General features: G+C 39.5%; 1 protein-coding gene across 7 annotated transcripts in view; it reads right to left on the reverse strand.

The window, feature by feature from the left end:
* LOC124553887 (zinc finger protein 708-like) overlaps positions 1-26,867 on the reverse strand; it is a 179,890-nt gene that overhangs the window by 88,079 nt on the left and 64,944 nt on the right. For all 7 annotated transcript variants that reach the window (XM_047127899.1, XM_047127903.1, XM_047127900.1 and 4 more), the window contains exon 5: positions 25,543-25,584. In XM_047127899.1, the coding sequence (XP_046983855.1) occupies positions 25,543-25,584 (42 nt within the window). The remainder of the gene's footprint in view (positions 1-25,542; positions 25,585-26,867) is intronic.

A 26,867-nucleotide genomic window follows, 5' to 3' on the forward strand; every position in this document is an offset into this window, starting at 1 on the left:
AGCAGTCTCTGCAGAAAAGAGAATACCCCAAGAAAAAATGGCTCACTGAGGTCGGTTGGGACAGTTGTGGAACATAGTATAAAAGTGAGGCATGTTTACACGTATAGAAATCAAACTAAGAGAAAAAGAAACACATTCCAAGTGGAAAACAGCATTCTGGTAAAATACACAAGATGAACTGCAAAAGAAATTTTAAAAGATCATACAGGAACACAGCTGTAGCGTGTATCTTGCAATGTTCTTCAGTTGATCACCTTAGCAAACATGAAGCAATTACTGAATTCAACAGATCATTCTCCACCCTTTGGCTGTAGTGGAATGCCACAGTAGTCTAAATGCACTATGCCCTAACAGCAGCTGAGTGTTATTCAGCACCAATGGAAGTATGGTGTGATTAACTGCTGCAGCAGTTTTGAATCATACAGTTTTTAAGTGCACAATTTGATAACTCCATTAACAAACAAATATTTGATCCTGATGGAGTTGATACAAGTAACAAGTGCATGGTAATGTTTTGGCAGCATCAACAATTTGACACATTTTATATCCTTACATGGTAAGTATACCCCTGATTTTCAGTGTTAAGTGTTAAAATTTCTGTGCACATCAGCAGCAATGGTTGATCACACAAGCTGAAACTGCAAATTTAAGCTGTATACAGAATACTGAGGGGTACTCACAACACACCAGAATGACTCAAGAGTGAAAATTACCGCTGACAAAAGATTTCTGTATGCTCTACTTCGTTTTAGTTGTAATGGTAGTGTCAATCACATCCAGTCTGTCCCCGATTCCCATTTAGAGCACTGAGAAGCAGGTATGTTTATATTTGAATTGACCAGAGGTTGTTAGTGTGTCATTTCCTTTAAATAATTTCTTATAAGGACAGCACGCCATCTCAATAGTCACAGAAATGTCAATTTATGCTTAGCTCACAGATATTAATGTTTGTATATTAGAATGTATGTTAGTTAGACTGGCATTTTTTTAGAATACAAAATATTACTTGAAATTAGTACCAAAATAGTCCACAAGATGTTTATTATTATAATTATTATTCTTTTTTTTGGGGGGGGGGGGGGGAGGTAATCATGGAGCAGCTAGCACTAGGTTTAATAATTTTCAATGAGTAAGTCAAATGCTCAATAGAAAATCTTGGCGCTTCATGTTTTGCAAGTAATCATTAAACAGTTTAATTTTCAAAGAGGAGAATAACTGCTTTATGTAGTCAGTTCTTGGAATGAGTTGTAATTTGTGGATGTATTTACACTACAGTCTTTCTGAATTAAATAGATAATAACAGCTAGACTGTAGTTTTACAGAGAGAGAGAGATTTTACTTGATTTAGTGACGACCCAGAATATTACCTTGAAACTTTATTTTTGACTACAATTAAGTTGAATTATCATATAATTATCTCAACAGAATTAGTGACAAATTAAATTATAGACAGTTTATGTTGTTCTGAGCACTGCACCTAGCTAGAAACTGGTACAGTTCAGTATACACTAAAAAAGAGCTATCTGCATGCTGCCCTTGCCCTTTCATTAGTTCAAATTTTAAAATATTATGATGTGGTTTTCTACCTACCACCTGCAATAAGATAACAAGGTTTTTGCACATTCTTAGACACAAAAACTGACCATCAGCCGGCCACAACAGAGACTAAGTTCGAGTCATTCACTTTAAGTGGTCAATAAAACTGACCGCCCCTGACAACTCTAAGTCCGGCAATCTGCACAATCTGGCAACACTGTAAGATGCAGTAGTGTTAGGAGGAAGTGTTGTGTACTTCTGAAATCTTCTCGCATTGTGTGAGCCTGTGGTCTAGTGGTAAGCATCGTGCATTCTAAACTTACAGTTGCCTGTTCACGTCCAACAGTTTTTTTAAATTTTTTTTTTTTTTTTTTTTTTACTACATTTTGGTCTAAAGTTATGGGTCTGATTGAACATCGAAGATAATTTGCTTAACAGTCTACCCACCAGCAATAACAAGTATTCCAGAAACAATTCTGCAGGACAGCTCGTGGCTACGTCACGGTCATAACAGCTTACGCTCGAGCGTTTCCTCGCGCTGCTGCGGCTTCCAGCCACCGCCCAGACGCCACTTGCCGCATGAAATCCGGCGCCGCCCAGGTGAACGCAAGCTGTCAGTGTGTGTCTCAACTGTCATTTTCGAATTTGAAGTTGTAGATATCATCTTGCAGTTAAGCATCAGATTTTGCATACTTGAAAATCATGAACTACAGTAAAGCATTGTAAAATTGAGTCACAAGTGGCAAAAGATGTAACATCTGCAACACAACGTTTACTTTTGGTATAACAGAGGGATGAATGCAGAGGAGGCAGCAAGAAAGATTTAATCTGTGTGTGGAGCGAGTGCATTTGGGAAAAATACGCCAGAAAAATATATTCTTGTTTCAACAAAGATCGTTCTGGCATGAATGATTTTCCACATCAAGGAAGTCTCGACTACTGAGATATGTTATAGATTACCATTTTACCATCATGCGACATTTGCATTCGACAGGCAAAGTTCAGAAGTCTGGTGTAGGAGTACTGCATGCTCTAATTCGAAACAACAAAAATCAACGGAGTGACTATTATTCAACGTCATCAGGTAGCTGATTGAGCATTCCTATGCAGTACTGTTACTGGTGACGTGTTATGATACCTTTATTGTTGACTTCCTAAGAAGAAAAGAAAAGCTGCGCCCCACCAAAAGACGTAAACTCGAGCAAAGGGTAGTGTGAACATAATATTTTACATCTGATAGCTCCAAAAGTGTGTTTTGGGCTACAACTGAGACACCATCTGGACGCAGTGTAAGAAAATCGAGCAACTAAACTACATCACCTATGCTTCTGCATGATAACACACACTGTTGATTTGAGAAACAAAACTGTCCAGGAGATTGATAGGAAAGTCTTCTCTCAGGCACTTGTATTGATAGGGAAGCCCTCTCTTGAGCACTTGTCCTCCCTCTCGTCATATATTCGTAAAATTTTACCTTTCCCGCTCTTGATCGATCAACCATCAAGGCAGTTCATTTCTAGACGAAAATACTCTTAAAACTACACTGGTTTAATGACATCATTATAACCAGTAGGTTTTTACTGGCGTAGAATTTGTAAGCAACTTTAGCATTGTCAGATCATTTTAGATATCATGAAGGAAAACTCTGCTACTGATTAATTTCTCTTTGATGATTACTGTTGCATTTAGTAAACTAATGGAAAATGCAATTAAAATATTCACTGTACTAATACAAGTTAAATTCAGCTTACTACAGAAACATCCCGACTACAGTCTATCATTATTTATGGAGGACTTCGAGGCTATGGCACTAAGGACTTCAGCTTTGCAACCAACGTGCTTCTGGAGATACGTGGACGGTACCTTCTTCGTATGGCCGCATGGACGTGATGCTCTTAACAGGTTTTTGGACCACTTCAACTGTCTTCATCCCCGTATCAAATTTACTATGGAGGTTGAAAATGATGGGATGCTTCCATTTTTAGACGTAATGGTTTATAAAAAACCAGATGGAAGTTTGGGACACAGCGTTCACCGAAAGCCGACACACACAGATTTGTATCTGCACCCTAAGAGTTGTCATCCACCACACCAACGTAGTGGCGTCCTTAGGACTTTGGTACGGAGAGCATATGCCATTTCCGACGCAGACAGCTTAACCCAAGAACTTGAGCATTTGATGACTGTTTTTAAGGAAAATGGATACACCGAGAAACAGATTCGTCGGGCTATGGAAGTTGGACCATCTCTGGAGGTGTCCGAAGAGGAACATAGACCTGTGGCCTTTCTTCCTTATGCTGGAGGCTTATCGTTTAAGATTGGACGAATTTTAAGGAGTTTTAACATTAAGAGTGTGTTCCGTCCACCCTCTAAGATTAGGGCTCTGCTCGGCTCTGTGAAAGATGATTTGGGACTTAGGAAACCCGGGGTGTACAAAATCCCGTGTCAATGTGGGAAAGCTTACGTTGGCCATTCTATTCGCACAGTGAATGACAGGTGTGTGGAACATCGCCGTCACACGAGGCTACAACAGCCGGAAAAATCGGCCGTTGCAGAACACTGCCTGAATGAGAGACACAAAATGAAATTTGAGGAAACTGTTGTAATTGCCAACATTTCCGGTTTTTGGAATAGTGTGTATAAAGAGGCGAACGAAATTAGGTTGGCTGATAATTTAATCAACAGGGACAATGGGTTTCCTCTTAGCAAAACGTGGAATCCTGTATTATCTCGCATCAAAACTGAACGTTCTTCGGTGCGGCCCTGATTGCGATATATCGTTGCCAGCAGTGTTTCACTAAGGGCGGCGCCACCTCCCTGTTTTGGAAGTCGGAAACCGTGATGGGCGGCGCATGCGCCGTGTACTGAACGGTGGCCTATATAGGACGTCGAATTGCAATCTTGCGTCAGTTCTCAGCGGGACTCATCAGCAGAAGCAGCATTTCCTGAAGATGGCGAACAGTTGGATCACCGAAATATCGAGTCAAGTTGATATTAGGATCCGGCAGCAAACCCGAAAAGACTTTCAAGACTTATTACGCCGGGAAAGCCTACGTAGTTACAGTCTATCTTAATAAAGCATTAAGTGTCTGTAAGAAGATTGAGCCTATTTTAACACAAATTAGTAGGATATTACCAACTGTTGACTTCAAAAAATTCTGAAATTACTTCATTTCCTGTATCATTCGCAAGTATTATGAAAATGTGGCATTTCATAGATAAAATTATGTATTCTCAACAACAACAATATGTCGGCAGAAAACAAAAGTGGCATTATGAATTTGGCAGTACCGTAAGGTTTTCGCTCTGACATTAAGGGTTACTGAAAGTAGTAAGACAAATTTTGCTGGAGCATTGTCTTACGATTCCATTATTGAGTTTGTATCTGCGTGCTTGTAGCTCTGCTACAAAAGAATTAAAAATCTGGCTTTCAGTGAGTCTCGAAAGGCGAACGAACACAGCTTGCACCTGGTAGCCAAGCATGTTAGGTGGGAACTGGTTTTTTCCTAAAGTGGGAAGACATCCTTTTGTGGTTGAATTGTTGGCAAATGTCAGTCAGACGTGTGCCGTTGGTCTAAGTGTTTCGGTGTGTTGAATTTGTACCAATGATTTTTCTACAGGTTTTTTCTGTTACAAATAGAGAGTTGAAGTCTCCTATTAGTATTTTCACGTCATCTTGGTGAATTTTGTTCATAGTATTTCCGAGTGTGTTCCAGAATTTTTTGACATTTTCGGTGTTTTTCTTATTTTCGATGTTGGTGGGGGCATGAGCATTGGTAAGTGTATATTTTTTATTGGGGCTCTGAATGAGCATAGTCATAAGTCGATTTTTGATGGGTGATTTCTTTGACAGAATTGATGATAGATCTGTGTTCGAGAAATGCAATGCCGAAGATTGGTATGCCTTTTGCTACCTTTTGTTGTATATTGCTCTTGAAGATGCAATGGTTCCTGTAATGCAAGGTTTCATTGTCAATTAGTTGTGGTCCTTGAAGAGCAAGGAAGAGAATTTTTTGTCGGTCGATTTCTTTTGTGAGTTTATTTAGTTTTCGAGTTTGGATCAATGTATCGATGTTTAGTTTTCAAATGCATGTTTTCTGCTTGTAGTGAAATTTACCAGAGATCTTAGATATTCTCTGTCGTGCTAACCTGGACTCACCAGTATCCGAAAATCCAACTGCCGCCTGTCGACAGCTGGGCTATGTAGCACATGGGGCAAAGTTGACTTTGCTTGCACAGTTATAATAACAATAATAATAATAATCCCGTGTGGCGGTTAGGGAAACTCTCCCCCATAAGGGTGGTACCGAAGAAATCCAATAGTTGAGGTGAACCAAATATTTACACAATCCTGAATGGCTACTCAATCTGTTGAACCCAAAATCCAGACACGTCAGAATGAAAATCAACGCTACATTGGTCACCGTCAGTTAGCTCAATGAGCTCAGCTGAAAATATTTGCTTCCAAAGGCTTCAACACCCTCTGGTCCTGTCCGGTCCTGGAATCACTCAGGCCAAACCAATGAAACACAAGCAAACATAAACTGTGCAAGCAAAGTCAACTTTGCCCCAGGTGGCACATAGCCCAGCTGTCGACAGGCGGCAGTTGGATTTTCGGATACTGGTGAGTCCAGGTTAGCATGGCAGAGAATATCCAAGATCTCTGGTAAATTTCACTACAAGCAGAAAACATGCATTTGAAAACTAAACATCGATACATTGATCCAAACTCGAAAACTAAATAAACTCACAAAAGAAATCGACCGACAAAAAATTCTCTTCCTTGCTCTTCAAGGACCACAACTAATTGACAATGAAACCTTGCATTACGGGAACCATTGCATCTTCAAGAGCAATATACAACAAAAGGTAGCAAAAGGCATACCAATCTTCGGCATTGCATTTCTCGAACACAGATCTATCATCAATTCTGTCAAAGAAATCACCCATCAAAAATCGACTTATGACTATGCTCATTCAGAGCCCCAGTAAAAAATATACACTTACCAATGCTCATGCCCCCACCAACATCGAAAATAAGAAAAACACCGAAAATGTCAAAAAATTCTGGAACACACTCGGAAATACTATGAACAAAATTCACCAAGATGACCTGAAAATACTAATATGAGACTTCAACTCTCTATTTGTAACAGAAAAAACCTGTAGAAAAATCATTGGTACAAATTCAACACACTGAAACACTTAGACCAATGGCACACGTCTGACTGACATTTGCCAACAATTCAACCACAAAAAGATGTCTTCCCACTTTAGGAAAAAAACAGTTCCCACCTAACATGCTTGGCTACCAGGCACAAGCTGGTTTCGTTCGCCTTTCGAGACTCACTGAAAGCCGGATTTTTAATTCTTCTGTAGCAGAGATGCAAGCACGCAGATACAAACTCAATAAGGGAATCGTAAGACAATGCTCCAGCAAAATTCGTCTTGCTACTTTCAGTAACCCCTAATGTCAGAGCGAAAACCCTACGGTACTGCCAAATTCATAATGCCACTTTTGTTTTCTGCCGACATATTTTTTGTTGTTGAGAATACATAATTTTATTTATGAAATGCCACATTTTCATAATACTTGCGAATGATACAGGAAATGAAGTAAATACAGATCTTTTTGAAGTCAAAAGTTGGTAATACCCTACTAATTTGTGTTAACATAGGCTCAATCGTCTCATAGACACTTAATGCTTTATTAAGATAGACTGTAGTCGGGATGTTTCTGTAGTAAGCTGAATTCAACTTGTATTAGTACAGTGAATATTTTAATTGCATTTTCCATTAGTTTACTAAATGCAACAGTAATCATCAAAGAGAAATTAATCAGTAGCAGAGTTTTCTTTCACGATATCTAAAATGATCTGACAATGCTAAAGTTGCTTACAAATTCTACGCCAGTAAAAACCTACTGGTTATAATGATGTCATTAAACCAGTGTAGTTTTAAGAGTATTTTCGTCTAGAAATGAACTGCCTTGATGGTTGATCGATCAAGAGCGGGAAAGGTAAAATTTTACGAATATATGACGAGAGGGAGGACAAGTGCTCAAGAGAGGGCTTCCCTATCAATACAAGTGCCTGAGAGAAGACTTTCCTATCAATCTCCTGGACAGTTTTGTTTCTCAAATCAACAGAGTGTGTTATCATGCAGAAGCATAGGTGATGTAGTTTAGTTGCTCGATTTTCTTACACTGCGTCCAGATGGTGTCTCAGTTGTTGGCAACAAATTCCAGCTGTGTTGCACACACCCCTTGGGGCAGAATTCGTAGCCCAAAACACACTTTTGGAGCTATCAGATGTAAAATATTATGTTCACACTACCCTTTGCTCGAGTTTACGTCTTTTGGTGGGGCGCAGCTTTTCTTTTCTTCTTAGGAAGTCAACAATAAAGGTATCATAACACGTCACCAGTAACAGTACTGCATAGGAATGCTCAATCAGCTACCTGATGGCGTTGAATAATAGTCACTCCGTTGATTTTTGTTGTTTCGAATTAGAGCATGCAGTACTCCTACACCAGACTTCTGAACTTTGCCTGTCGAATGCAAATGTCGCATGATGGTAAAATGATAATCTATAACATATCTCAGTAGTCGAGACTTCCTTGATGTGGAAAATCATTCATGCCAGAACGATCTTTGTTGAAACAAGGATATATTTTTCTGGCGTATTTTTCCCAAATGCACTCGCTCTACACACAGTTTAAATCTTTCTTGCTGCCTCCTCTGCATTCATCCCTCTGTTACACCAAAAGTAAACATTGTGTTGCAGATGTTACATCTTTTGCCACTTGTGACTCAATTTTACAATGCTTTACTGTAGTTCATGATTTTCAAGTATGCAAAATCTGATGCTTAAATGCAAGATGATATCTACAACTTCAAATTCGAAAATGACAGTTGAGACACACACTAACCGCTTGCGTTCACCTGGCGGCGCCGGATTTCATGCAGCAAGTGGCGTCTGGGCGGTGGCCGGAAGCCGCAGCAGCGCGAGGAAACGCTCGAGCGTAAGCTGTTATGATCGTGACGCAGCCACGAGCTGTCCTGCAGAATTGTTTCTGGAATACTTGTTATTGCTGGTGAGTAGACTGTTAAGCAAATTATCTTCGATGTTCAATCACACTCATAACTTTAGACCGAAATGTAGTAAAAAAAAATTTAGAAAAACTGTAGGTTGTGAACAGGCAACTGTAAGTTTAGAATGCACGATGATTACCACTAGACCACAGGCTCACACAATGCGAGAAGATTTCGGAAGTACACAACACTTCCTCCTAACACTTCTGCATCTTACAGTGTTGCCAGATTGTGCAGATTGCAGGACTTAGAGTTGTCAGGGGCGGTCAGTTTTATTGGCCACCTGAACTAGACGACTTGGACTTAGTCTCTGTGGTGGCCGGCTGGCCGGCGGTCAATTTTTATGTCTAAGACTGTACATTACTACAGCTTTAAATCCGTTTTTACTAAGAGCCGTGGCTTCTCTACCAACAGCACAGGTAAAAATGAGCACTATCACCATTGACCAGAGTAATGTCTCCATATCTCAGTTTCATGGGGAGACACTAGACTCTCTCACCAAATGGGTGACACTGCTTCACCTGTCACAAAATTTTGTTACTGACCACAAAGCTCATTCCATACCAATGTCACACTGGTACACATCATTAGCCACGTAAAAGAAGCCCAACAAGCAGCATAGCACAAACACTGCATGAGGGCAATTCCAGTGTCATACTGGGACACCTCATTGGCCATGTAAAAGAAGCCAAACAAGTAGCAGAGTACAAACACTGCCTGAGGAACTGAAGAGCCTGCACACAATCTGCAGCCCAGACAAATTTACCATCCTTCTAGAGAAGCCAGTTAAGAGGATGGCAGATGTGCACAGCCTGGGGAATGAAATTAGTACAATACAAAATGTTGCCCAAAAAAATACTCTAGTTCCTTCTGGTTCTTTGGTGCTGGCACGTTGGTGGCAGGTTTGATATGTCCTCCTGTAGTGAGGCGATCATCTTTGCTTAGCACACGTCCCAAAAAATGAAACTTTTGGGAGAAAAAAATTGCACTTTTCTAGCTTGCAACAAAGGGCACTCTTCAGAAGGCATTGGAAAACTGACTGTAGGTTTTGTAAGTGCTTCCTGTGCAGAGCCCATTAGCCAGTGTCATTGAGGTTGTTTACCATCAAGAAATGTCATGACTCAACCGCTCCAAAAATTATTGACAAATGCTTGACACAGGCAAGATCGCAAAAGGCCAGCAACTACAGTGGTAAAACCCAAATGGGATGTCAAGTATCAGAAAGTCTGCGTCCAATAGCAAAAGCAGGTGCGCGTTGTGCAAGTCAATGTGTGAAAAACACTGGTCCCCTTACAACTTTGCTAACAACTCCTCCAGCCACAGAATTGGATATAAATCTGTGACACATTGAACACTGACCGACTGTTTAAAACCACTGCAATGGTGGACAGCATCATCAGGTTTCTGAATCACCACCAAAATGGTGGCTGCCGGGTGTCATGATGCATCACAAAGATTGGTAGTTGTTTTTTGTGTATATCAGTCGAGAGCAGCTAGCCCATCACACGAATCAGTTGGACCCATTCCGAAGTAGCAGAACTGGATGACATTTAATGATAACTGCAATACCAACCATTTTGATGAATATGATACCATATCACCTAGTTTACACACAGTTATATAGATGAATGAGCATACGTTGTAACATTAATGGTTTACTGTATTGATTACATCGAGTCCTCTGACGACATTCTCAGCCTAAAAAGAAGATGAAATATAGTTAATTTAACATGATATCTGGTCACTAAGGGATATAAGTGAAAAGCAATGCAAAGAAAATTCAGTCGTTATTTACAAAATTCATGTGTAGAAAACTAATAGTACTTAGCATTCCACCAATTTTATCAATATAGGATTCATGTTAGTAACAAAAAAATATCTCTATTTCCAAAATTATATATTCAAGTATTATTGTGTATGCATAGTTGATGCAATTTGGTCATGACGATATATTTTGGCATGTTAACTGTTTCATCTACTCCCCCCCCCCCTCATGAACCATGGACTTTGCCACTGGTGGGGGGGCTTGTGTGCCTCAGCGATACAGATAGCCGTACCGTAGGTGCAACCACAACGGAGGGGTATCTGTTGAGAGGCCAGACAAATGTGTAGTTCCTGAAGAGGGGCAGCAGCCTTTTCAGTAGTTGCAGAGGCAATAGTCTGGATGATTGACTGATCTGGCCTTGTAACACTAACCAAAACAGCCTTGTGGCGCTGGCACTGCGAACAGCTGAAAGCAAGGGGAAACTACAGCTGTAATTTTCCCGAGGACATGCAGTTTTACTGGATGGTTAAATGATGATGGCATCCTCTTGAGTAAAATATTCCAGAGGTAAAACACTCCTCCATTCAGATCTGCGGGCAAGGACTGCTCATGGGGACATCGTTATCAGGAGAAAGTAAACTGGCATTCTACACATCGGAGCGTGGAATGTCAGATCCCTCGATCAGGCAGGTAGGTTAGAAAATTTAAAAAGGGAAATGGATAGGATAAAGTTAGATATCGTGGGAGTCTTATAAATACAAAATCAAACTGGGGTAATGCAGAAGAAGATTTAATAATGAATTAAAAAATAGGAGTGCGGGTAAGCTAAAACAAGCAGCATAATCAACACATTATTGTGGCCAAGATAGACATGAAGCCCATACCTACACCAGTAGTACAAGTTTATATGCCAACTAGCTCTTCAGGTGGCGAAGAAATTGCTGAAAAGTATGATAAGATGAAAGAAATTCTTCAGATAGTGAACATAGATGAAAATTTAATAGTCATGGATGACTGTAATTCAATAGTAGCAAAAGGAGAAGGAAGTGTAGTAGTTGAATATGGAATGGGGATATGAAATGAGAAAGGAAGGCCCCTGGTAGAATTTTGCACAGAGCATAACTTATTCATGGCTAACACTTGGTTCAAGAATCGTGAAAGAAGGTTGTATACATGGAAGAGGCCTGGAGATATTGGAATGTTTCAGACAGATTATATAATTGTCAGGCAGAGATTTACAAACCAGGTTTTAAATTGTAAGACATTTCCAGGGGCAGATGTGGGCTCTGACCACAATCTATAGGTTATGAACTGTAGATTAGAACTGAAGAAACTGCAAAATGTTGGGAATTTAAGGAGATGGAACCTGGATAAACTGAAAGAACCAAAGGTTGTACAGAGTTTCAGGGAGAGCATAAGGGAACAATTGACAGGAATGGGGGAAAGAAATACAGTAAAAGAAGAATGGATAGCTCTGTGAGATGAAACAGTGAAGGCAGCAGAGGATCAAGTAGGCAAAAAGACGAGGGCTAATAGAAATCCTTGGGTAACAGAAGAAATATTGAATTTAATTGATGAAAGGAGAAAACATAAAAATGCAGTAAATGAAGCAGGAAAAAAGGAATACAAACGTCTCAAAAATGAGATCGACAGGAAGTGCAAAATGGCTAAGCAGGGATGGCTAGAGGACAAATGTAAGGATGTAGAGGCTTGTCTCACTAGGGGTAAGATACATACTGCCTACAGGAAAATTAAAGAGACCTTTGGAGAGAAGAGAACCACTTGTATGAATATCAAGAGCTCAGATGGCAACCCAGTTCTAAGCAAAGAAGGGAAGGCAGAAAGGTGGAAGGAGTATATAGAGGGTTTATACAAGGGCGATGTACTTGAGGACAATATTATGGAAATGGAAGAGGATGTAGATGAAGATGAAATGGGAGATAAGATACTGTGTGAAGAGTTTGACAGAGCACTGAAAGACCTGAGTCGAAACAAGGCCCCGGGAGTAGACAACATTCCATTAGAACTACTGATGTCCTTGGGAGAGCCAGTCATGACAAAACTCTACCATCTGGTGAGCAAGATGTATGAGACAGGCGAAATACCCACAGACTTCAAGAAGAATATAATAATTCCAATCCCAAAGAAAGCAGGTGTTGACAGATGTGAAAATTACCGAACTATCAGTTAAATAAGTCATGGCTGCAATTTACTAACACAAATTCTTTATAGACGAATAGAAAAACTGGTAGAAGCCGACCTCAGGGAAGATCAGTTTGGATTTCGTAGAAATGTTGGAACATGTGAGGCAATACTGACCCTACGACTTACCTTAGAAGATAGATTAAGGAAAGGCAAACCTCCATTTCTAGAATTTGTAGACTTAGAAAAAGTTATTAACAATGTTGACTGGAATACTCTCTTCTTAATTCTGAAGTGGACAATGGTAAAATACAGGGAGCGAAAGGCTATTTACTATTTCTACAGAAACCAGATGGCAGTTATAAGAGTCGAGGGACATGAAAGGAAAGCAGCGGTTGGGAAGGGAGTGAGACAGGGTTGTAGCCTGTTCCTGTTGTTATTCAATCTGTATACTGAGCAAGCAGTAAAAGAAACGAAATAAAAATTTGGAGTAGGAATTAAAATCCATGGAGAAGAAATAAAAACTCCGAGGTTCACCGATTCTGTCACAGACCACGAAGGACCTGGAAGAGCAGTTGAACGGAATGGACAGTCTCTTGAAAGGAGGATATGAGATGAACATCAACAAAAGCAAAATGAGGATAATGGAATGTAGTCAAATTAAGTCGGGTGATGCTGAGGGAATTAGATTAGGAAATGAGACACAAAGTAGTAAATGAGTTTTGCTATTTGGGGAGCAAAATAACTGATGAGGGTCGAAGTAGAGAGGATATAAAATGTAGCCTGGCAATGGAAAGGAAAGCATTTCTCAAGAAGAGAAATTTCAAGATATGATAACACTAAGCAGATTTAGAAGGATGTAGATTGCAGTAGGTATTGGGAGATGAAGAAGCTTGCACAGGATACAGTAGCATGGAGAGCTGCTCAAACCAGTCTCTGGACTGAAGACCAGAACAACAACTGTTTCATAAATACTGTAACATAGTACAACCAAATTGTATAACCAATTTCAGAAACTGAATTAAAACTTTACTGTAAACTTAAAAAAGCCTGATTGTAACAATGTATGATCTAACTTCGTATTGTTAAAACATATTTGAGGACCAGTGGCAGTACTCATAAGAAAACCAGTATTTATCCAGACTTTGAAGTCAGTATTGTGTCAGTCTTTGAGAGAGTGTGAGGCAACGAGCAATTTTTTAAAGCAAGTACACTCTTTTGGCTTCGTCATTTAGTGATTAACAACACACACAGTGCCTCACATACATTGAAACACCCAGATATTATACACAGAGAAAATTCAGCGAAGAAGAGTTACACATCTCGCTCAACATTGGGTACAGTAAGAAGTTATGTTGCACAATTGCAGCGATGAAAGCCTGTTATGTTTTACTGTGCCCTGTTGGGTCATCACTGCTGTGATCTTCCAGGAGGCCAGCCGGCAGGGTTTGTCGTGACATTGTTCAATGTGTGAGCACACACTTGCAGCTGTGTGCCTCCCCACCAACACTCACCATAGATGCTGTTGTCATGCAATTCCTATACACCTTAACAACAGGTATAAGGTGTTCATAGAATATTCATACCAGTGAAATCCACTTCATCAGCTGGAACTGGGGAAAATCTTCCTGATGTTTCATGCGTGTACAGAAGAATGGTTTGTTCATTACTTCATTACTGCGAACCCCAATGGTAGAAATGTGACAGACCTTTCAGGAAAACAACAGTCCTCCAAGGGCAGAAAACACACACACACACACACACACACACACACACATACACACACACACACACTAGTACTATGCATTTTGCAGGAGCTATCATCTGAGATATGGATCCTAGACTGCCGAAATGTGTGGGACCTATACCCAATGGGACTAACAAGGGGGCTCACACATATGGGACAGAGAAAACTGTAAGGGCCTACAGCATACCACCCTCAATTCTGAGATTTTTGTGAACATTCACAAAAAGCAATCTCACTATTTTCTTTGATATCCACACATGTATGGGTCACCATGATGTTGTGCTTTAGGCCCTTGTGGTCCTCAGTGCCACATATGCAAAGCAGCACAACACACATAGTTACATGTATGTTTGACTTCATGCGAGTTTTACAGAGATGCTGGAAGAACCGAATTGTCAGATGCTTAAAGACAGAAGCAAGGCCTATTTGCACAGTTTTAAGAATCAACTTTAAATTACGCATCTACGAATATACCACAACCCCTACTTATCTCTTCCATTGACTTTGCCAGAACAAGATTACACTACAGTGAGCACAGATGAATTGATGCAACCATTTTTTTTATGTTCCATACATGAAAGGATTAAAATTAACCTGAATATTTGGTACCCTCTGCCATGCACTTCACAGTGGTTCACGTGTATGGACTCATATGATGATGGTTGAATAAAAATGTATTTGTAACTATCAATGTTCTCTTTGGATTACTTGATAACATGGAATACAAGCAGTTTTTTCTTTGTCACCATTTCCATATAATATCATGGATTTTCATTCTTGTTCTAACTTTCAGAATTCAATGGGAAAATATTCTACTTCTAATTGCAACTTAATTGGAAGCTGGATTACTGAAATCATTCATGTGAGAAATACACTATGTATATCTCATAAAAGGAGATGTAACTAATTTTGATTGTATCCACAAAATATGTTGAGGTTATGTTCAATCCTCAAGTGAAAATATAGACCTCACTACTCACAATGCCAAAGCAGCTTTAGTTTTCATTAGCACTTTTGCAATATTAGCAGTTTAACTACATTAAACCTTTAAAAAGCATGAATAAATGTATGGAAGATTTAACTGAATGTATTTAGCATAGTTGATATTTAATAATAAATATTTTATGGTGTGAGACTTTAACAACAATAGCCGAAAATGAACAAAGCATATAAGCTGTAGAAATCAGGTTTTTAAGAAGTGTAGATAGCTTTGAGTGTATGATATGATTATGAGTACAACAATCACACAAGGATAAGTACTTAAAAACACAACTGGACTGATAAAACAGTACAGAACTAAATAGAAAGATCATGTCACAATACTGAATGAAACTAGGTGATAAATTTGTGACCAATTGGAAAAGATCAAAGGTAGACCAAAAAACAGATGGAGCAACAAACAGAAACTAACCACCGACCATAGAGGCACTGAACAATTGGACTTAACAGCCAAGAAGAAGAAGAAGAAGAAGAAGAAGAAAATTCATGGCCTGCTGATAACTACAGGTATACCTGCACCTACACTTTGCAAATCACTGTCACATTTATGACAGAAAATACTTTTTACTACATCATATATTATGCTTTCTTCCTGTTCCATTCACAGATGGATTATAGGAAGAATGTCTGCTTACACACCTCTGTGCAAGCTGGTATTTGATTAATTTTGTCTGTACAATTACTGGACAACAGTTGTTTATGGAGCTGAGGAATATTCATAGTTTCTACATAGAAAGACATTCTTAACACCTTAACTAAACAAGTTTTCTGCAGAAATGGACACAAAAATTTGCAGTTTTTTTTAACTGCTTATGTTCAACTCTATTATGATTATAGATTATTTCAAACAGTAGTTTGGCAAATTATTGACTTAAAGGGCAATTGGAAACTGGTAAAAAGTCGCTATATTAAAACCCCCACTATACTTGCTATTTTAAAAACTAACTCTGTCTTAGGACAGAGTATTTTGGCCAAATCTCTTTCGAAACTTTCTGTAGAGTATTTGCTAAACAACAAAAATTACAATAATACACTTTTTCACAACAATTATCTTCATAAGATTGTGGCTGTGTGAAAGGCTCTGAAGCATCGTACAATACATAGAGGTACATCACTACCTTCACACATATATCACGAGACCCTCTCATTTTTCTTCCGATTTGCATCAGGAACCCGGCTCTAAATCCCACATCATCTGGTAGGATTCTGCTTTCTTGCCATTGGTAGAATGAATGATGGTAAATGATGGTCAGCTGGACAAAAAGGACTGCTGCTCATGGATGAACAACCAGTTATTTTGAAAATAATTTCTTCCTGTGATGTTCAATTGTCATCTTCTCAGTCACTGCCAAGAGCACTCCTTGTTCCTCCACATTTGTTGCACCATCTGATTGAATTCCAAAGAGCTAGTTTAAGTAGATGGAAAAAATATTTTTGTGGTACTGATCCCTCTTTTTGTGTTACTGGATTGTCTGATATATGCTGGGCAACTTTACCCACTCCTCCCACTAGGTCGTTATATGATATGACTGCTGCTGGTGCTATTAAATGTTTGCGCCTCATATTTGCATTTCGAATTTTTGCATTGCAGATAGTGCTCCAAAGATGCACATCATGCTTGTCTTTCCGTCTCATTGCTGTAACTTTATCCCTCTGAAATGCAACAATATCTCCTTTGTTCAATTTATTAATACAAAAGTTCAGTGGCATATGTTTTATAGAAGGTTTCACAGGGTCATGTCAGTTTTCTTAGCAATAAGGAGATCTTATAGTAGCAGAGAGGTGCAGAAATTCTTAACTGTAAGGCAGTAGCTCTTGTTGAGAAGTAGTTTCATTAGGGTCAATACTTTATGACATGATTGGGCACACCCTTCTATTCACCATCAAATATCTTGCTCTTATCTGTATATATAATTACAGACTACTCATTGTCATACTTCAAATCACACAACATGTAGGTCTATTCCATATCTTGCTCTCGTTAGTGGTAGCTGGGTACTGAAACCTACCTAATCTCCCTTTATGTAACATAAGACTCATCTATGGTGGCATCCCTCTCAGGAGTACAAATAATTTTGAATTTGTTATCGGTATGTTCTAAAAGGGGCCACATTTTGTTTAGCTTTAGGTTTGTACAGCTAGCAGGGTCATAACTTGAGTTGTCTGAAAAATGAAAGCATTTCTTTAGTATCAAAGATTGCAGCTAAGTAACCAATGAAATATTGGAGCTGCAAATAGTGGAGGTTTAGATCAATACATCTGGTAGTTTGGTTTGCTCATAGTACTTTGTAACAGTAGTATACTAAAGAAGAACCTTATTTGATCACTGTTTGTGTCCTTCCAGCCAGTAATGTTCTTATCTCGAGTATATCTATTACTCTCAGTAACTACTATATTGACTAACTCACTGCCCATTATTTTACTTACATATTGCACCACATCTGGAGTCATTCTGTGCAAAGTCTGAAGATGTTCCAGTAAACAAAAATCTTGGATGTGCAAGAGGCAATTCTCCACCCGTTTCTATTTCATATTTTTTCTGATGCTGGAAAAACTAACATCGCTTGAGTCACTTTCTTGATCTGTCATCGCTTCACTAACACTGTCAGTGACTGAAGAGTCACTTTCTGATCCACTAAATTCTATATCAAATTCTTCATCACTCTCCATAATGGGGAGGGGGGGGAGGACCAGACACATAACAACATCTGTACACAGCAAAAGCAAATGGCAACTAGAATCTCTCCCTCCCTAACTCTGACTGCAGCTGGCCAACGGGGGTTTCAAGACGCTGTGAATATTATCTCAATAGCATTCTTGTGCTCTGTTGTGACCACATCTGTAACTGACTCGACGTAACGATAGATGAGTATTCTCAGGCTTTTAACTTGTTGTAAAAATTAACATCCCGAGTACTTAAAAAATGGCTCTGAGCACTATGGGACTTCACATCTGAGGTCATCAGTCCCCTACGATTAGAACAACTTAAAGCAGGCTGTTCCAGCTTGTTGGCTACATTGTGAGCCGTGGAGCGCTCCCTGCTCCAGGGAGCCGTGTCGCTCGCAGTGACCATTCAAGTGGGCCACCACGCCGGCACATGGCACGGCTGACTGAGGCAGGTGGCAAGGCAAGCATTTGGATCTGCCAGCTGCGTCTCACAAGATCAACAACCTCATACTCTTAGCTGCTAAGACATGGTGACATGCTACACCAGGAAATACGATGTACAAGAAATAAATAAGAAACAACTGTTTTACAAGAAATTGCATATTAAATTTATTGGGCTTCTGTAGCTTGATATTTTCTGTTCATTACAAGATTGGAAATATCAGGCGACAAAGTGTTTGCAGTGTTAAAGCGGAGGATGGCCTTCATTGTTGCATCCTGAAGAAACCATCGTTCCTTACTTTTCACTCTTTTCATTGCCGAGAAAAGTGCCCACAACAATACGTAGATCCAAATATGCACATGATCTGAGCGGCATTGTTGCGAAACTCGGGAAATGTTTTTTGCTGTAATGAACGATACCATGGTGACAAATCCAACATGTTGTAGTACCTCTGTCTCAACAAAGTTCAATCTTGCAAATCGATAATCTCCAACTGAAGTGACAATGACAAGTCATCGGGGAAAACTGAAAACGGAATGCTGAACACCATAAGTTCCATTTCAAAAACAAATGAGGTCTCGGAATTGTGTTTCAAATGACATGATGAGCTGCTTTAACTTTGCTTGGTAATCACCGAAAGTAGTACCTTCAGGTAGTTTAAAGAAGCAATATGACTGAAGAACATTAAATGTCCATTACTCATCTGCCTCTCAAATAAACATAACTTTTCCATGAATGCTTTGATCTGGTTGTGCATGTCAATGATTAGGTGGCCTTTGCCTTGCAATGACAGATTTAAATTACTCAGATGCACAGTTATGTCAGCTAGGAATGCCAGGTCTGATATCCATTTTAAATCTTTCAGACAACGCATTTCTTCCCCTTTCATTTCGAGAGAAAGGGATATTTCCTCACTAATGGCAAAGAAAACATTAAGAACTTTTCCCCAACTCAGCCAACGAATTGTACTGTGGTAAGGTATATCCCCATACTTCGCTTCCACATCTTTCAGGAATCCTTTGAATTGGCGATGATTCATACTGTGACGCCGCACAAAATTCACACACTTCATGACATCTTTCATTACACCACCAAGCTCTACTGCTCCAGCACACAGTGCCTCTTGGTGAACAAAACAATGAAGAGTCAAAATGTCTTTCTTGAATTTGTCCCCGAGTTTATTTCTCAAACGAGAAGCAAAACCTTGGTGACGCCCAATCATTTGTGGTGCACCGTCTGCCACTACAGAATGGATCTTATCCCATGGCAAATTCATATTGCCCACTGACTCAAAAACAGCTTCAAAAATGTCACGTCCTGTTGCGGTGTAATCAAGTGGTACCACATCCAAGTGTTCTTCAGTTACTAGCAGCTCCATGTCGACACCACGCACGAAGACTGCAATCTGAGCACAGTCCAATATATCGGTGCTTTCATCAATCGCTAGCGAAAATGTAACAAAGCTCTCCACCTTTTTCCTGAACTGTGTGTCTAAATCTGCTTCCATGTCCAGGATTCGATGAAACATTGTTTGCTTCGACAGGTAAACCCCTTCAATTGCCTGCACCTCTCTTGGAAACAAACATTCCGCAACTGCTACCATGCACGATTTTACGGGTGGTCCCAGCAAAAATGGCTTGCAACTCATTGAAATGATGTGAGCAACCCTGTAACTTGCTTGAATTGCAAATTCATTAGTGTTTTCTCCGCTCTCATTCACCTGAAAATTACAAACGCATTACAGAACATGAACTATGTTGCATGTTTTGATACCCTCCGTATAACGAAACCGTTTTTAAACTTATGTCTCCTTGTATGTTGTTCTTAAGCCTGGCTACCAGTTCTCTGCGTGCAATGCCTTCTACCTGATCGTAGTGGGCTGCATGAAGACGTGTATAATGTCGACGTATATTGTACCTCTTCACAGAATTAAATACTTTATGACGTACAAGACACTGCAGAAGACCATCCCTCTCAATGAATAGAAAGAGATCCTCCAATAGAGGTACAGGGCTCCCACAGCTAGTCATAGCTGTCACTGAACACAGATTATTGCCTCACTTGCAGCTGCATGCGGCCAGGGGGCAGTGAGTTCGAATTCCCCATCCACACAGGCTCCGAGCTGTCGCAGTGAACACTCCAGAGCACTCCGGCTCCCTGGAGCTCGGTTGGAACAGCCTGACTTAAATCTAACCAACCTAAGGACATCACACACAGCGATGCCCGATGCAGGATTCGAACCTTCGACCGCAGTAGCAGCGCGGTTACAGACTGAAGCTCCTAGAACTGCTTGGCCACAACAGCCAGCCATCCCGAGTACTCTCCAGCTTTCCTATTAATGGGTGAAACTTTTCTTTCTAGATGGTCACAAGTTGTATGGCATTTTTTCTTTGTGTGTCCACCAGTTAAGATCTACCAAAATTTGTGTTACACTCTTTGTCAGTGGTACAAGCCTTTGACAATTGTCACTAACCTTCTCTGTACATGATTAGTCTCTCTATGTAGTCTGACCAGATGTGGGTCCAACACACTCAAGTATGAAGGAAGGAAGAAAGGAAGGAAGCAATTCAGGAAGGCAGATCAGAGCTTCATTTCCTTTGGAATACAAGCTAAAATTAATTAAGGACAAGTACGGAAATTGGCCATTCTGTTTCAAAGCAATCATATTGACATTTGACTTAGGAATATCCAGGATGGAATGTAACAATATTATGAGAAGGAAAGTTGCTACTCACCATACAGTGGAGGTGCTGCGTCACAGATGGGCATGACAAGACGACTTCCACACCAACAGCTTTCGGTCAACAATAGACCCAATTATGTGGGCGCACCCGTGCAACCCCCCCCCCCCTCACCCCACACACCAGCTGCGTGAAACTTCATTCGTATGTGTGTGTGTGTGTGTGTGTGTGTGTGTGTGTGTGTGTGTGTGTGTGTGTGTGCGCGCGCGCGCGCGCGCGAGACGAAGGCCACGCGCTGAAAGCTTTAGTGTGAAAGTCTTTTTGTTGTGCCTATCTATGACTCACCATCTCTGCTATATGGTGAGTAACAACTTTCCTTCTCATAATATCGACATTTGACTTAAGCAATTTAGGAAAATCACTAACAACCTACATCCAGTGCATTAACCAATGCATCACCTCACTTGATATCAAGAAGTAGAGGTTTTTCCAAGTGATTTGCATGCATATTTGTTTTTTCTACAAACTGCAGTTTGTCACTAGCTTATCATGTATTGTAAAACAAAAATTGCTTTACCTACAATTAAGCCTACGTAGTTGCTCCATTTCCTATTTCCAAGATATTTGTGTGGTATGATTATCTGAGATTCACTGAGCCTGAAGTCAAAGCATACCACAGTTTTACTTTTCATAAATTGCACAACTTCGTGTAATTTATGTTAAGAAGAGCTAGTTGTCAGTCTTTGCATCTGGTTTATACTTTGGCAAGATTTGACCAGTTATTGGTGAATTTTTACCAGATAGACCCTTTTATAGAAAGCTTCATTATCTGCAAAAAGCTTGAGATTTCATCAACCACAATTCACTAAACCATTGACTTTCAAGATTAACAACAATTATCTTATGTTTTGTATCTACCGCACAGTTTGTTGAATATCTTCCCAATGTCCATATACCAAGAATCTCAGAGGGACAATTAACAGTTCCTCACCTGTTTTTTGGCATGACTTGGATACATTTGTTCTAGTAAACAGAGGTTTTTTTAGAAGCTATAAGTTATTTTTGTGGCCGACTGATGGCTGACAGAAGAATTCAGTTACAGCTTTTATCCCAGTTCTGAATGTTAATCACACTCATACCTGTTTGCATACCATTGATTTAAAATTGTTACCTACTGCTACAAATATATTTCACCACATTTACCCTGTCATTTTAGTAAACAATAGAACCTGTTCTAAACATCTTGCTACTATCAATATTCTACTTCCACCCACTCTCAGTACTGCATATTAAGTGAGCCCTACAGTTTTTAACACTGTTTTAATGTCAACAACAGACATATATTGTGTATTATTTTTATGGAAATCATGTGAACAATCAATGGAACGTGTAACTAACTCACATCTGGTAGTTCCCCAGCAGATGTGAAACATCTAAGGTCATACTATTATTTGCAGCCCGATGTTAAACTTAACCACAAAGTTACTTTGAACACCAGTCCTTTACAAGTCCTACTGGAAGTGGCCCTTGCCATCTTTTGACATTTTAACTATCTTACCCAACCAGTTATCTGGGAATCAGTGTTTAGTGAGGATTCAAAACAAAGCTGGAACTCGTCATTCCTCACACTTTGCCAGAGCCACTGATGCTATTACCTTAAACCTCTGGATTTATGGTCCAACATTTATCATCTTCACCACACACCAATATACTTAGTTGAGTACAGCAGTTCAGATATTCTTCGTTCTCGAAGTCCTTCAGGCGTTATCAGATTGACAGTAGAAGGCTACTGTCAGGGGAGAAAATGTGTAGTACTGAGCAAGGCAGTGCAGTGATTAGAACACAGAATTCACTTTCATGAAGACTATGGTTCAAATATGCATCTGATCATCCTGGACAAGATCTTTTGTGATTTTCCTGAATTGATCCGGGCTAATGTTGCGATGGTTCATTCAAAAGGACACAGATGATTTCCTTCCCATTCCTTAAACAATCTAAGCTTGTGATCTGCCTCTAATGGCCTTTTTGTCGATGGGATGTCAAATCCTAATCTTCCTTCCTTAAACATGTGTGCTGAATAAGGATTCAATTGTTCTAAAAACTAAGGATTAATGGATCTCAAATATAATTCTGAAGAAATAGATGTGCAAGCTGTCACTAAACTCATGGTTACTGCACTTTGCAGAATAGCATTCCCATACTAACAATAAGACTATTGTATGACTAAAATTACTTGTTGGTTGATACTTCACACTCTGGAGCTGGTTCCTCCTACCAGAGTGTTCAGTGTCACATCTCAACTGTTCATTACTGCCAAATTGCCACAACAAACAGCCAGTTGAATTCCAACTCCTTGTGAAACTTACTTTCTTGATGTGGTTCAATCTTGTATCTGGGGTGTGCCCCTTTTGTTTTACATTTTATCTCTCACACACACACACACACACACACACACACACACACACACACACACACACACAGAGAGAGAGAGAGAGAGAGAGAGAGAGAGAGAGAGAGAGAGAGAGAGAGAGAGAGAGAGAGAGGGGGAGTAACAAAATATGCACATTTCATACTAACCAAGCACTATTGGATCCTTTTGCACAAGATGCAATTCAGAACCACATATACAGTTATCACCACCACCACAGATGTTGGCTGAAATTAGATAAGGCTTCTACAACATTACATTAAGCCAAAGTACTTGAAGGCAAAAAAATCACTGCTATTGGTCTTCAGAGTCATAAATATAACATTGTACTGATAAGCAGTGATGTTGTATAGTTGTCATGTTTCATGCCTCATAAATATCAATATAATAGAAGGAAACATTCCACGTGGGAAATATTATATATAAAAACAAAGATGAGGTGACTTACCGAACGAAAGCGCTGGCAGGTCGATAGACACACAAACAAACACAAACATACACACAAAATTCAAGCTTTCGCAACAAACTGTTGCCTCATCAGGAAAGAGGGAAGGAGAGGGAAAGACGAAAGGAAGTGGGTTTTAAGGGAGAGGGTAAGGAGTCATTCCAATCCTGGGAGCGGAAAGACTTACCTTAGGGGGATGTCTGCTTGTGTCTGTATGTGTGGATGGATATGTGCGTGTGTGCGAGTGTATACCTGTCCTTTTTTCCCCCTAAGGTAAGTCTTTCCGCTCCCGGATTGGAATGACTCCTTACCCTCTCCCTTAAAACCCACTTCCTTTCGTCTTTCCCTCTCCTTCCCTCTTTCCTGATGAGGCAACAGTTTGTTGCGAAAGCTTGAATTTTGCTGTGTATGTTTGTGTTTGTTTGTGTGTCTATCGACCTGCCAGCGCTTTCGTTCGGTAAGTCACCTCATCTTTGTTTTTATATATAATGCCTCATAAATAGATGGTTATGGGTGTGAATCTTGCCGAGTGCTTTAAAACTGTTATATTTGAATCTTTATGAAAACAACTTTTTTACTTTTATTCAATTAGCTGGTTAAAATCTAATTTCTTCTTTATAATCCTTTGTTGCGTTACCTTCATCATTGTACTGACTTCTTTATTTGCCTTGACTTTTTCCTTTCCATGATTCTTTTTTCATTTTGAAGCTTCCTGTGATACCTATTACCTGCAACTGAGTACTAACCAGTACTGTTCATTTGTTGGTAACATGTCAGCTCATGTAACCAGTGTGAGGATAGGTTCAGGTCAAAATGAGAAAGTAGTTTGCTTTTAGTTCTGAAACAATTTTTTCTGTGGTGAATATGCTCACAGAGGTTAGCTTTAATCGCTGTGAACAAAGCAAGTGTGATGAAAAGTTCTGCTACAGGTTGACTGCTGTTGTCTCAGTTATATTGCACATCCAATATTGTTGTTAGGTTAGGACAAGAGTGCAAATTCAGTGCTATAAAACAGATTGTCTGCCCCAGTTCAGTCATGGATCACGTAAAATCAGTTGTTGACAGAGCATCTCACATTCCTGTCATACCTCACAGCAGCTGCTTCCAACATTGCCCCATGTTACACGCAGGTAACAGCACATAACAGACTTTACTGGCCAAGTTTGTGTGTCACCTATAACCGAGCATTAGCTAGCAAGCAATGTACCAAAGCTGTAGTAGCAAGCGACCAAAATCACTACCAGTTTATTTTAACCAGACTACAGAAATTTATCTGTGATATTTCTGATATTCAATATCTCATTTCTTACAATGTATATGCTGCAGCAATTTTGAATTCCATCCGGTCTTCACTATGTTGCATAAAAAAACTTCACATGCAGTTAAATGTAATTCTGTCTATGAGTACTACTCCTTGCCCTCCAAAATTCAAACCAATAATCATGCACATAGATAAAAACTAAACCAGAGAGAGAGAGAGAGAAGAGAGAGAGAGAGAGAGAGAGAGAGAGAGAGAGAGAGAGACAGAGAGAGACAGAGAGAGAGAGAGGTATGAGGAAAAGAAAGAAGTATTAGACAATGTATGATAGTAACTCACCTCCTCCTTCATTGCCCGAGGTTCAAATTCAGGAATGCATAACTGTGACAAAAGAAACAGAGAAAAATAAAACCACTTTTGATGACATGAAGTTGATTAGCTTGATTACTATCACTGTAAAGGCATTACATGCACTGATTCTGTACACAAGAAAATTCTTACATTTTGTATCAGCAGAATGTGTCCTATTACAGGCAGAGAAAATTGAGGTACTGTCACATGCCTAGTTAAAACATGATTCCCAAGATTACATATTTTCTTCATTGTAGAAGTTTCACATTTTAATTAATATCATTCATGCATTCATTCATCTGTACATTAGCTGAAAGAAATAAAAACTTCTGGGGATGAAGAACACCTCAAAATATAGATTAATAGCCCCAAAGAAGCCACTGCAGACATTTTCTGTAAAGTATACTAATGATAAATAATTGAGACTAGTGCCGAGCCTTTCACACTAACAATTATGAATATTTCTTTGGATTACTTTAAAAATGGGACAGTGACTACTTTGAAATAAAATCCACTGGCTCTCCTCTTACACTACTAAACTGTGTTTTTATTTGTTGCTCCAACTAAATATTTCTGTAACATTGTTTGGTACCTACATACCGGCAAAGACAAAACCACGTAGAAATTGCATCCCTCAGTCCAAATATTTGTATAGATTAACGGACTTCCTAAAAAGGTTTTGTAATAGCTGAGGATGTTCAATGTTCTGCCTAACGCTCACTGGAAACCTATTACAGACTCCATATATTGAACTCTTATTCTGAAATTTGCACAGGTATAAATACTTTATATTGATATTGCTCTTTCTTCAAGTAGTGTGGTTGTGATACCACAATTCACACTAATTAATTGTTAACCACATATTCCATTATGGAGTTCATTTATTAGCAACTAAGTACTTCATACCCTTGCTCCTTGAAGAGGCTCTTCCAAGATTTCATGTAATGAGTGCCCACTGATATTTACTTCTGGAACTTTTTAAGTTATTCTCACTTTTTTCCAACTGCACAATATGAGTCGTCTTACTTTAGGTTAAGCTGTCTGTTGGGAACCAGTCATCAGGGCATCCTATTATCCTCCTGGCAACGTGGTACATGTTTGGGCCCTTCATCTGTTTACTGCTATCATACCAGAAGTGGACTAAACACTAAAACCTTAGGGCATCAAATTCTACATGATGTAATTTCTATAGCATTATTTATTAATATGAAACTCTGCTGCCTGTGTTGATAACATCACTTCATAAATCTAGAGGGAATGCCTTTACCATCATTCCATTTTTGTTTCCCTGGTATAATGTAAAGATCTAGATA

The sequence above is a fragment of the Schistocerca americana genome, chromosome 11 (genome assembly GCF_021461395.2).
Source record: "Schistocerca americana isolate TAMUIC-IGC-003095 chromosome 11, iqSchAmer2.1, whole genome shotgun sequence".
Taxonomy (NCBI): domain Eukaryota; kingdom Metazoa; phylum Arthropoda; class Insecta; order Orthoptera; family Acrididae; genus Schistocerca; species Schistocerca americana.